The 13,179-nt window shown below is 40.4% G+C and overlaps 1 protein-coding gene across 1 annotated transcript; it reads left to right on the top strand.

Moving 5' to 3' along the window:
• Positions 1-682: 682 nt before the first annotated feature.
• On the top strand, positions 683-1,075 carry LOC109160484 (protein NYNRIN-like). The gene has a single exon (XM_019308771.1). The coding sequence runs from the start codon at positions 683-685 to the stop codon at positions 1,073-1,075; it is 393 nt and encodes a 130-aa protein (XP_019164316.1).
• Positions 1,076-13,179: the final 12,104 nt, after the last annotated feature.

The raw sequence follows: 13,179 nt of genomic DNA, 5'->3' as shown, positions 1-13,179 counted from the left end.
ACCATTGAAGGGCCTCCGGGTTTCAAGTGGCTTGATCTTCAAAGAAGGGCTTGTATATATAGCTTGTTCTTCTTGAAGGGCCTCCGGGTTCAAATGGCTTGATCTTCAATGGAGGTTTGGATCAATAGGCATAGGCATGATCATTATGGAGGAGAGACTTCTACTTTCAGTATCACATTTTTATTGTGATCCTGAATAATATTTTTCTAGATGTTTACATCACTTTTCCTAGGATGTGTGTGATTACATAGAAGTGAAAGGCTCTATTTATAGTTGTAGGATAGAGAGTTTTGATAAGCTCAAACTCTTTTGATATTATCTAATTAACAAATTAGATAATATCAATATTATCCAAAATATATTCAAATATTCTAATATTGATAAATAATCAATATTTATCAAAATTTAAGTGTCTACAAATGCCCCCTCGAGACTTGCTTGTACACCATTTGAGAGCATATAACACTCGAAAGTATATAGTGCAAGAAAGTCTCGACACTACAACTTAAAGATATAAGGCCGTTTCAACTCGTGCCAAGGAGCCTTGAAAGATATGAGGCCGTTTTTACTCGTGCCAAGGAGTATTGTCTAGCTTCCTCCATTTCAAATTTCATACAGGGTTTGCCCCCATATCGGTTGAAAGTACCTATGAAGAGATGAGAGGGGATATTATTGGCCTACAATGGTAAAGGATTGCATAGACTATGCCCGAAGGTGCCAAGCTTGTCAATATCATGCAAACTTTATTCATCAGCCACCAGAACCTCTACACCCAACAGTTGCATCTTGGCCATTTGATGCTTGGGGACTTGATGTGGTTGGCCCAATTACGCCTAAGTCATCTGCAGGGCATGCCTACATATTAGCTGCCACCGATTACTTTTCAAAATGGGCTGAAGCCGTGGCATTGAAGGAGGTGAAGAAAGAAAATGTTGCAGACTTTCTCCGTGTCCACATCGTCTATCGATTTGGTATCCCGCGATATATCTTAACAGATAACGGGAAGCCCTTTGACAACAACTTCATCCAAGTTCATGGGTCCAATTTTCCACTTTATATGGCGGTATCTGGGTAAGACGAGTTCTCGACGTCATTGGTGGGTAAACGATGAACGACATGCTATCTTTTCCAGTCTCGTCACTTGATACTTTGAGCCTCCTCTTCTGATCGGCTCCCACGGTTTCCCAAAACACTACCATCCTTCAAAAATAGCTTGCGGTGTATGAATCTGCATTAAGGACCAAGATGTCAAGTTCGAAAGTTGTCCAAAATTTATAAAGCAAGGACAAAGTTATAGGTCTGAAGTCGCCATGAAACTATTCAAGGAAATTTTTCACGTGATGATATGTGCACAAGGCAACCCATATAATATGTATTATATGTATATACATACCACGGTGTTATGGGAAGCAAGTATACGCACAGAACATATATGAGGCGAATATAGATTGTATATATTATGTGTGTGCATAATACATGGCCGTGAAATATTGGAGCAAATCGCATGCTACATATGTGTACATGTTCATGCACACTACTTAAATAGTCCTTTATATATTATGTGTGCATCATATGCAAGTTAAAGCAAATATTGACCACGCATGTGTATATAGTATGGTAGTGTGTGTGTGAGATGTACTCACGCCAAGTGGAGTACTATGTATACTCCCATGCAAACAGTGAAGAAAAAAGGCAAAGGGCAATGAACAAAGCCAACACACGCCACGTATATACATTATATATGTGATTCATTTAATCAAGCAAGTTGGTGAATTAAACATATTATATATTAATATATGTACATTCACGCTAGCAGTGGAATGTTATTTATATATATATGTATATCCATGCAAAAGCAAAGGCATTAAAACACATATTATATATATATGTACCCCATATCTATTTTCACATGGACCACAATGATGTGTCATATATATGTTCATGTATATACACCCACGTGGCAAGGGGAAATAAGAAAACAAATCAGTGGTTTCTACCTACTACACAAGATGCACATATACTGACACACGCATAGCATACATGGGAAAGAGTAATGGCGCAGGGCTCTATGCATTCTCTATTTAAATGCAAAGCAGAGTATAGATTAGAGTAAAGATTCGTCATTTTGGTACCTCTGTCCACGAACGAAGTGAGTCCTCAACAAGCTTTCCTCCCTGTCGAGCTTGCCGGCGGTCGGTCCAAGCGCTCGGTCCTCCGGCGACGATCCCGCAGTGCACAGACGAACTCCTAGAACACGTGAAAGCGAAGACAAGAGTCAGGGCACACGACTTCGTCGGTAAGTCAGGAGAAAATCCTATTCGCAACCGTGGCCACGGTCATTGGGGCAGGCTCGGAGTCAAAAGTTTAGAGGAATGGAGTGACTGCAACTACGACACATTGGAGTGCAAAAGCATCAAATTGGTACTCCCCGCAGCAATTGCGTGGCAGTTCGTGAGCATGTGTCCGGCGGCGTACCAGCAGCTTTTTGCCCCCGGTGATGGCGGCCGGCGGCATGAACCCAAGCAGTTGTGGAAGGCGTTCTTCTTCATCACCTAGCGCGATAGGAATAGAGACGCAGGGGACGTGCCGGAGCAACGTCTTGACGACGGCGAGATCAAGCGATGGTGAAGGTCACCTCAGAAGGTCAATCCCCAGGTGTCTTTACCCAATGACTCACGGATATTGTTTGTTCTCTCCTGTCAAAAGAAAAATTAAGAAGATAATATACACTGCAAATTTTTTTTTTTACCTTGATGAATGGGATTGCAGCTCAGTCGAAGTTCAATTGCTGGCAGTTCTAGTTCTTGGCTTGGAGAATTGTAATTCCTGAGCACTATTTATACTGTTGAGATCCGCAGTAATTGAAGTATGGTTATGGCTTTGTTGTTTTATCCCTATGTTGTTGCCCCAATCCTCATCACACTCTAATTCTGCGGAGGGATTATGTGATTTAGTTTTAAACGGAGTGGGGGATGAGATAAGGATGATGTATGTGAACTCCTACTCAATTCTAGCTAAAGCTGTGATTTGGTTGTCAAAAATTGTGCAAGGAAATTAATGTTAGTCAAAATTGGGATCAAAGTTGGCTAAAAATTGGAATGGGCATTTAATCAGATGGTGGATATAATTGGGCTTATAAATATGTTCTCGTTGAGCCTGCGCAATGTAATTTCTTGGGTTACTATTTACAAATGTTGATTCTTGGACTACTGCGATTAATTTCGAGACTACCTTCCCGCTGCATTTAAGGCACGTCAAGCAAGTCTCGAAGGGGCAATTTGTAAGCATTGAAAATTTAAATAATGGTGTTGGACCGCGGTGAATATTTGATTATTAAATTAATTACTTTAATTAAGCTAGTTGGACTAATATTTATTTAATTGGGTTAATTAAATGACTCATTGAATAATTAATTGGTTTAATTACTTAATTAAGTGTAATTGGATGTTGGATTGTTCGGCCCGAAATGGTGAAAGATTTAATCAAGTTGGACCAGGCTGCTTGGATGAATTGGGTTGCCTAGTTAGTGGGTTTGACTTGGTCTTGGCCCATCAAAATTATATGTGGATTATATAATTTTGGGAAATTTGAATATTTAATATTATTTGGAAATTTAATGAAATCATGAACTTGGACGCAATGGTGTCCCGATACATTCCTTAATTTAATTAAAGAAATTAAATTAAATAAGGAATTAAGAGTTGGTTGGAGATTTTCCCTCACACTCACCACTATAAATAGTGGTTTCATTTTCAAGAATAGGAGCTCTGAAAATCTGCATATCGAAGCTCTGCCGAAATCTCGCCAGGATATCGTCTGGAACACGCCCGCAGTTATATATACTGCGTATATTGCGCTGAGGAATACGCCACTTGAACACCGGAAGCCCTTCTTTGAAGATCAAGCTGCATATTAGCCCTTCATTGAGGAACAAGCTACTAACTCCGGAGGCCCTTCAGCAAGGAACTACTCCAGTTCGGCCATACTCCCGAACTTGGCATACTTCCAGTTCAACATACTTTGAACTCAGCACACTTCCAATTCGGCATACTCCGGATTCGGCATACTTCAAGTTCAGCATACTCTGAACTCAGCACACTTCCAATTTGGCATATTCCAAATTTGGCATACTTCCAATAGGCATATTTGTAGTAGAGAATCAGAGGACTTCTCCTATACAGAGATTGTACCCCTTCCCGTTTGATATATACTTGATACTACTTGTGTAACCGATACTTTGAATTTTGAATATATACAATTCAAGTTTTTCGCGTTTACATATTTTCATCGAAAACATGGGTTCTGAAGACCGGCTTAAGTCATGTGGACTACACAGACACACTCCCGACTTTAGGGAGATGGATACTTGAAGGTGAGGCTTCATGGAATCAGCACCCCAGCTTTAAAGGTGAGTTTAGCTTCACAAAGGGGTATTGGGAATGGACTGAGGCTATACTCAGTCGGCATCGCAAACTTCTAGAGGATGTGACGATCTACGATGGCGTATATGCCTCCTTATTCACATATGACCGCTCGACGCCTATCGTCCAAGCATTCTGCGAAGCGTGGTGCCCCATGACAAATACCTTGCTTACATCCCTCGGTGAGCTTTCAATCTCGCTTTGGGATATGCATGTACTTTGCGGTCTACCGATATCTGGCGACATCTACGATGAGTACGTTCCAACTGCCTCGCAATTAACAGGGGAAGACATCAACTCCGCCCCTCAATGTTGTAAATATTTGTTCCAAGCATACTATCACCTTGGTAACCGAATTAGGCAACGAGGTGGTCGCCGTGGGCAACAGGAGAAAAGTCGTTCAGTTCACGTTGTTGAGTGGATAGAATTCTGGAGCAGAAGACCACAAGTTTATGACAGGCCACCGCCTAGGAAGGAGGATAGGAAGAAGACTCGCCCGAGGAACACCCATAATCCAAGTGGCAAGATCCCCGCATTCGGGGGTTGGACCAGAACGACCAAAGCGCCTTTTGCTGAGCTTGGAATTCCCTCCGAATACGAGGAGGAGACCCATTTGGCGGCATACCTAAGTTGTTGGCTGTGCGTATTCGTGCTCCCCATCAAGGCAACGCGACTCATTCGAGCCCAAACATTCAAAATGGCTAGTCTAATGGCGACGGGCAAAACACTGAACCTCGGGATCCCCGTTCTTGCGAGCATCTACAATGGATTGAATGTAATATCGCACTCTAGTACGCCGGGGTCAGTTGATAGTCACTTTCCCATTCACTATGTGTATGGGTGGCTGTCGTTCTACTTCGACACTCATTTCGCAAATGATCAAACGTCCGCCTCCCCGCTGATGATTGCCTACTCTGGAGAGGGTGGCGCGAGGTATTATGGACCAGTAGAGGCTCGTCGTAAGATGTTCAAAGCCGACAGCGCCAATTGGCTCTGCACGACACGCCGCCTAACTAAGGATATCCACTTCCTCGATAATGGGGACGCACACTCTACCGACCACGAGTACCTCATGTGTCTTCGTTCTAACCACCTTATATTGCGATGAGCGGATGCATGTATCGCAGAGCCTTACACTCCACATCGATTCAGCCGACAATTCGGCTATTACCAAGACGGCAGCTCTGGCATACTGGGCAAGGATGAACGTGAGGTCACGCTTTCGGAGGGTTTCCAACGTTGGCGCCACTCTACACTTAGGAGTTCAGGGTCGCGAGTGACATTTCCCGCGACTCGAGTTACTGTCACCATGAAGAAGTATTTCTCGCCGGGCTATAAAGATTGGTGGGCCCAAGTCCATGGGGACTACCTCGAGCGCAATATCAAGGGTTTAGCTCCTGAGGATCCAGCCAACGTGCAGCAGGAGGCTGGCACCGCCAAGAAGAGCAAACATCCAGTCCAGGGAGATGAACCACCACCCAAGAAGAGAAAGGAGCATATCATCTCGAAGAACAAGGCCGACGTGGTACGGTCGGACTCGGGTGATGAGGAAAGCCATGACCGTCACTGGAAACGGCGACGAGACAGACGTTCGCCTTCCCCAGTGGAGGTAAATCATTGTTCTCGCTTGTCCCAATGATTGCCGGTAGCACTTAATTTACCCTCTTTTACTTCTTGACAGGAAAATGTGGCGATTGCTGACCAACCTCTTCTTGCCCTTCAGGTTGTTTTCCTGGAGCACGGCTTCCTTGCTCCTCCATGATGCTTCCTACCCTATTATCGAGGGTGTTAAGCCGTTTCTCTTGATTTTGGAGAGTGACAGCCATTCCTTCCAGAAACTTAGCAATTTTAGCTAATTGCTCCTCCACAGACTCCGTGTTTGTCGCCATGGCAGGCATGACATTGTAGACATGCGACCACTCAGGTGCAGCCTTCCATAATGGATGAGGCGGAGTTACGGGGGAAGTGCTCCCGCTACTAGCGTTCCCTTGCATAGAAGTTGGACTACCGCCATCGGTAGCTCCCTTGGGAGAGGGTGGACTTCCAGCAAAAGCAATTGCCTTTGAGGCAGCAGGGGCCTTGTCGAGCCTTCGAACCACACGTCGTGCCATGGACTGAGGTTCAGGCACTTGGACCCCCAAATCCTTTGCGCGGTTCCTTGTCAGCGGACCTTGCGTTTTCTGGGTTGTGCCAGGGCTAGCTACAGGCGTAGACTTAGACTTGGCAGCTTGGGCATAGGTCCTCCTGAACATGGGATTGTTCGATGCCATTTGATGCGCAGGTAGAGGTATAGTAGTCCCACTGGGCGTGCCAATTTGTAAACAAAGAAAATTAAATTAAAATATAGAAATTCAAAGTTCCGAATTACATATCAAGTATCAATGCGGTGTGGGTACATGTCTCTGGATATCCTCTGATTCTTCAATTGATGCCTTGAACACTCTACCATTGAAGGGCCTCCGGGTTTCAAGTGGCTTGATCTTCAAAGAAGGGCTTGTATATATAGCTTGTTCTTCTTGAAGGGCCTCCGGGTTCAAATGGCTTGATCTTCAATGGAGGTTTGGATCAATAGGCATAGGCATGATCATTATGGAGGAGAGACTTCTACTTTCAGTATCACATTTTTATTGTGATCCTGAATAATATTTTTCTAGATGTTTACATCACTTTTCCTAGGATGTGTGTGATTACATAGAAATGAAAGGCTCTATTTATAGTTGTAGGATAGAGAGTTTTGATAAGCTCAAACTCTTTTGATATTATCTAATTAACAAATTAGATAATATCAATATTATCCAAAATATATTCAAATATTCTAATATTGATAAATAATCAATATTTATCAAAATTTAAGTGTCTACACTTGCCAAAGAGGAAAGCAAGTCAAGTCATCTTTCAAATCCAAAGCTCAAGAATCTACAACAAGACCGCTAAGTCTACTACACATGGATCTATTTGGTCCAGTAGACCCTGCAAGTCTAAGTGGTAAGAAATATACACTAGTTGTTGTTGATGATTTTTCCAGGTACACATGGACGATATTTCTCAAAAAGAAAAATGAAGTGGAGCAAAAGTTGCCAGAACTACTTAAGCTACTACAAAACGAGAAAGACTTGAAAATTGCAAAAATCTGAATTGATCGTGGAAATGAGTTCGTGAATCAAGTAATTGAAGCCTACTGCAGTTCTCAAGGAATTCTACATCAATTATCTGCCGCACGTACACCACAACAAAATGGTGTAGCGGAAAGAAGAAATAGAACGCTAAAAGAAGTCGCACGAGTGATGATTACGTCAGCCGAGCTACCTAAGCGATATTGGGCTGAAGCAATTAACACCGCTTGCTATACGCAAAATCGAAGCTTGATACACAAGTCTTACAATAAGACTCCGTACGAATTATGGAAAGGGAGAAAACCTAAAGTTAGCTATTTCCATACTTTTGGCATCAAATGCTTTATTCTCAATAATGGTAAAACATATCTAAAGACTTTTGATGAGCGTGCAGATGAAGGAATATTTTTGGGGTATTCATCTACCAGCAAAGCTTTCAGAGTATTGAACAAGAAATCAATGGTGGTAGAAGAATCAATTCATGTTACATTTGATGAAGCTCATAAGAAGGAAACCCAGAGCAACAAAAATGATCAGGAAAGTTGTCAAGTTGAAAAATCATTTAATGATACTGACATATCTTTCAAAGATCAAGTTGTACAGGGTATGGAGTAATTGGACATTGATTGCAATAGTGAAGGACACGTGGAAGCTAATGAAGATCCCCACGTGGAAAATCAAAATTCTCAAGTTGAAACACAAGTTGGAGAAAAATCTGATGAGCAAAATGTGTCTACCTCCAACTTACCTACTGAGCAAGGAAACGTGGAAAACCCATGCAACCTACAACCTGACTTGAGATGGCTCAAAAATCACCCTCCAGAGCTAGTGATTGGAGATCCACGAGAAGGAGTAAAAACAGGGTCCTCAAATATAGATACTTTATTTTCTTGTTTTCTTTCTCAGGTGGAGCCCACAAGCATTGAAGGAGCTCTAAGTGATCCAGATTGGATTAATGCAATGCAAGAAGAGCTCGATCAATTTAAAAGAAGTGACGTATGGGAATTAGTTCCAAGACCCGAAAATTACAATGTAATTGGAACAAAATGGGTCTTTTGGAATAAGGCAAATGAGGATGGAATTGTTGTTCGAAACAAAGCACGATTAGTGGCAAAAGGATATTCACAAGAAGAAGGCATAGACTTCGATGAAACATTTGCACCTGTTGCAAGACTAGAAGCCATCATAATATTTCTAGCTTATGCCGTGTACAAGAATTTCACTGTCTATCAAATGGACGTGAAAAGTGCATTCTTAAATGGCTTACTTGAAGAAGAAGTCTACGTTGAGCAACCACCCGGTTTCGAGGTAAAAGGTGATATTAATGAGGTTTACAAATTAAAGAAGGCATTGTATGGATTAAAACAAGCACCGAGAGCTTGGTATGACACCCTATCAACGTTCTTAATTAACTGTGGTTTCACCAAAGGCCTTGTTGATAAAACCTTATTTAGAATTCAAGAAAATGATAACATTCTATTATTACAAATTATGTTGATGATATTATTTTTGGAAGTACTAATAAAACTTTATGTGAGAAATTTTCTAAGCTCATGCAGAATAAGTTTGAGATGAGCATGATGGGAGAGTTGAACTACTTTCTTGGATTACAAGTAAAGCAACTCGATGAAGGAATATTCATCAATCAGGCCAAATACACAAAAGATCTCATAAAGAAGTTTGGTCAAGATGGAAAATCCTCAATCAAGATCCCGATGAGCACATCTTTAAGATTAGATAAAGATGATGAAGGCAAGGACGTTGATGAAACAAAATATCGAGGAATGATTGGATCATTACTATACCTCACTGCAAGCCGACCATATATATCTTATTCAGTGGGAGTATGTGCTAGGTTCCAGTCAAAACCAAAAGAAAGTCATTTTCTTGCTACCAAGAAAATCATCCGATACCTAAAAGGAACAGTCAATGTGGGATTATGGTATCCCAAAGAAGGTAATTTTACACTAACTGGTTTCTCATATGCAGATTTTGCAGGATGTAAAATCGGTCGAGAAAGTACCTCAGGGACATGTCAGTTCTTAGGGGGAAGATTGGTATCATGGTTTAGCAAAAAGCAAAACTCCATAGCTACAAGCACAGCCGAAGCTGAATATATAGCTGCTGGGAGTTGTTGTGCGCAAATTCTTTGGATGAAACAACAACTGAAGGATTATGGCGTGAATTGTGAAAATGTCAACATATTGTGTGACAATACAAGTGCCATAGCCATAACACACAATCTCGTGTTACATTCAAGAACAAAACACATTGATGTGAGACATCATTTTATCCGGGATCATGTCGAAAAGAAGGAATTGAAAATAGAATACATCCCGACCGAAGATCAAATAGCTGATATTCTCACAAAGCCTCTGTGTGAATCAAGATTTTCTAAATTGAGACACGAGATGGGCATGATTGAATTGAGCTAAGTTTCTAAACTCTATTTAAATTAAAAGCTCAATTTTTCATCTAAAAAATTCGTTACTTTATCTGATTTAATTAAATTAGTTTCGTGCCTATGTGTCCCACATGCAAAATATGTCACATCTTAACATTTAAGTCTACCTATCTAAATTGAATGTTGAAAAAGGATATAATGCATGCATGCCTCTCTAACCGTGTATCAATATATATATATATATATATATATATATATATATATATATATATATATATATATATATATATATATATATATATATATATATATATATATATATATATATATATATATATATATATATATATATATATATATATATATATATATATGCACAAATAAAATTTGTTTAGATTTACACAATCTTTACCATTTAAGAGTTGATAAGATAGTATGATGATGAGTTTATCTTAAATGAGAACACCTTTTTATGGTAGTTGCACATAATAAATTGTCTAAAAAGAATCAATTTTCTTTTTCTCCCAACTACATAAACGTGTATATATGTACATGCATATATTATTTTCGGAACAGATTTAGTGCTCTATGAATTTTATTTCGGGTAAAATCAGTCCGAGTATCTAAATTTTTGGCGCCACGTCAGCAGACAAATTGGATGGAGAATATATAACCTAAACTAACTATCAGTTAGGTCAAAGGTTGGAGACCCTTGGAATATCAAAAATAACCCTCACCTATTAAAAGTCAAAATTCAATTTTGTGGATATTTTTTTAAAGGCACCCCCTTTCCACCCAACCGGTCGAAAAGTCACCTTTCCACTCAAAATTCTCCAAAACCTTTCCATCTTCCATAGCCGAAATTTCTCTCAAGCTCCATCTCTCTCAATCTCAATCGAAACACCAAGCACATTATGGCTACCATTGGAGATTCAAGCTCTCAACCGAATGAAGAACATTATACACAACTAAATCTCACCAAGCTAGCAGTTAGAATCAAAGCCGGAGGAAGTTTTGACCCCCACGGATTTCTCAAGGAGGCCAAGAACTCCGAACTAGCACAAAGAATCATCCATGCACTTCAAAGCAGCAATCTTATGAGGTTATGTTCTTATCCATACTCAGGATTTTATGATGAAGATGTAGCAGATTTCTATGTGAATGCCAAAGTTGTTGGTTAGACCATTGAGTCTACCGTAAATGGAACTCTCATCACCATTGATGAACAAGAGTTGCATTCAACTTTTGGACTTCCTATATCTAGTCCAGAACAACCACTGTTGGCCTTAGATATACACACATATGATCACACGGAAGTTTGGGCAGAAATTCAAAATGAGAATGCATATCTCGAACCCAACCTTTCCGGTCACAAATCTGACTTGAAGCTAGAATATGAAATGCTAGTCAAAATCATCTACAAATGTGTCTTATGCAAACCGAATAGTATGGAGGATATATCACCTGTGAGAATTGGATATTTGCATGCCTTGATGAATGATGTTAGGGGTGACTGGATTAAGCTCATTTTAAGCCGGATTGCACATTCTGTGAAAGGTGCAAAAATAAGGAATGGCAGGTTCAACCACATTCTAGGGTTCGGGTTACTCATTGGAGAAATTATCAAGAGAAAAGGATTGCCAATGAGGGCTAGAAAACCATTTGGGAATAACTGGATACTATACAAAGACCATGAAGTTTCAACCGAGTTGAATTCCAAAAGAAAAAGAAAACCGAGAGGCATTCCTGCTAGAAAAAGACCTGTAGCAGAAATCCTTGGTATAAACTCTCAACTCACAACCCAACCTCTTGAAAATCCCACCTCTAGTCACGAACCAAATTCAAGCCAAAATCCTACCACAAGCCAAAATCCTACCATAAGTCACAATCCTACATCAAACCTTGATCCCAACACAAGCCAAAATATCATGAACCCTTTTTCCCGAATAGCCGAATTGGAAACAGTGATGAATGAGGAGATATGTCAAGTTGATGGACTTGATTTGATCTTTGTGAATGAATATCAAAGAGTTCTAAATTGGAGACATTGGAGACTTGGCTCTTATCAAGAGTTGATGACAAGAGGACTAAGTATGAAAGAAGAAGAGGCATTTTCTTTACAATGGATTGGCAGTTTAGATGTTAGCCATGCAACTTTGATCTCTACCGTAAATGGAGTATTTATGAGTAAGCTGAAAGCCAAATTGGCCGAGACTTTTCATGACAATACGGTCCAAGAAAACATGCCAACTGAAGATGATTTTTTGGTTGACATTGATGATTTTGATCAACCTATTGAGGTTACTAGAAACGAAGAAGGAGAAAATGTCACACATGTTCAAATTCTTGATCAACATGGTGTACATCCACACTTGATGGACAGTGGCCTATATGATGTTAGTGTGTTGAATCAAACCGAAATTAGCTAAGAACATCATGCCATGCAAGTCAGCCACCATACGGAAGAAATTCAATCAATTCATGCAGAAAGTATTTAAGGTGACACACACGTGTTACACATGCCAGAAGAAGGGAATGTACTAGAACATCAAGCACAATCTCACATGCTTGGAGATAATTCTGCTCAAGAAGGAGCAAGATGTATTCTCGCAACCTAAGAAGAGCAAAATCTTGATGGCACAACCTCAAATGCACAATTGAAAAATCTGGAAAGTGTTGTACTAAGCCTAGTTGACCGAATGGAGAGTATGATTCAAGGTGTCTACACTCATGTGGATCATGTTGTTAATACTCAAGGAGGAAAATTCAAAACTTCATTTGATGAAAACCGAAGGAGTCAACAACACTTGATTGACACACATCAAGCACTTGAGAGACAAGTTGGTGGATTGAATACAAATGTCAAAGGACAATTCAATGAGTTCTATATCCAACTATCTCAAATCCTCAAAAATGCTGGAAAAGCCAATGAAGCAATTGCCGTGAATCAAAGTCAAGGAATTCTCAATGTGGTTCATCAACATGAGAAGCAGATTAGTGATGTCCGCACAGATCTCATCTCCATCAACACCAAAGTAGGCTGCCTTCGAGGTTCATATGAAAACATCTCCGAATCTGTTTCATCTCTTCGTGAGTCAGTATATACACTCATTGATTACGCCAAAAAGGGGGAAGAGAGATTCAGTCATTTGGAAGGCATGCTGGAAATGATCATGACTGCCATGGCTACCAGAAATATTGGTACAAGTAGTAGTAGAGGAGGAGGCAGATCTGCTGGCAG

The sequence above is a fragment of the Ipomoea nil genome, unplaced genomic scaffold (assembly GCF_001879475.1).
Source record: "Ipomoea nil cultivar Tokyo-kokei standard unplaced genomic scaffold, Asagao_1.1 scaffold2848, whole genome shotgun sequence".
In the NCBI taxonomy this organism is placed as follows: domain Eukaryota; kingdom Viridiplantae; phylum Streptophyta; class Magnoliopsida; order Solanales; family Convolvulaceae; genus Ipomoea; species Ipomoea nil.
This window is presented reverse-complemented; position numbering and strand designations above follow the sequence as displayed.

What these genes read in the sequence shown, in the direction of transcription:
- LOC109160484 (XM_019308771.1), top strand. Translation starts at nt 683, where the DNA reads ATGGTAAAGGATTGCATAGACTATGCCCGAAGGTGCCAAGCTTGTCAA.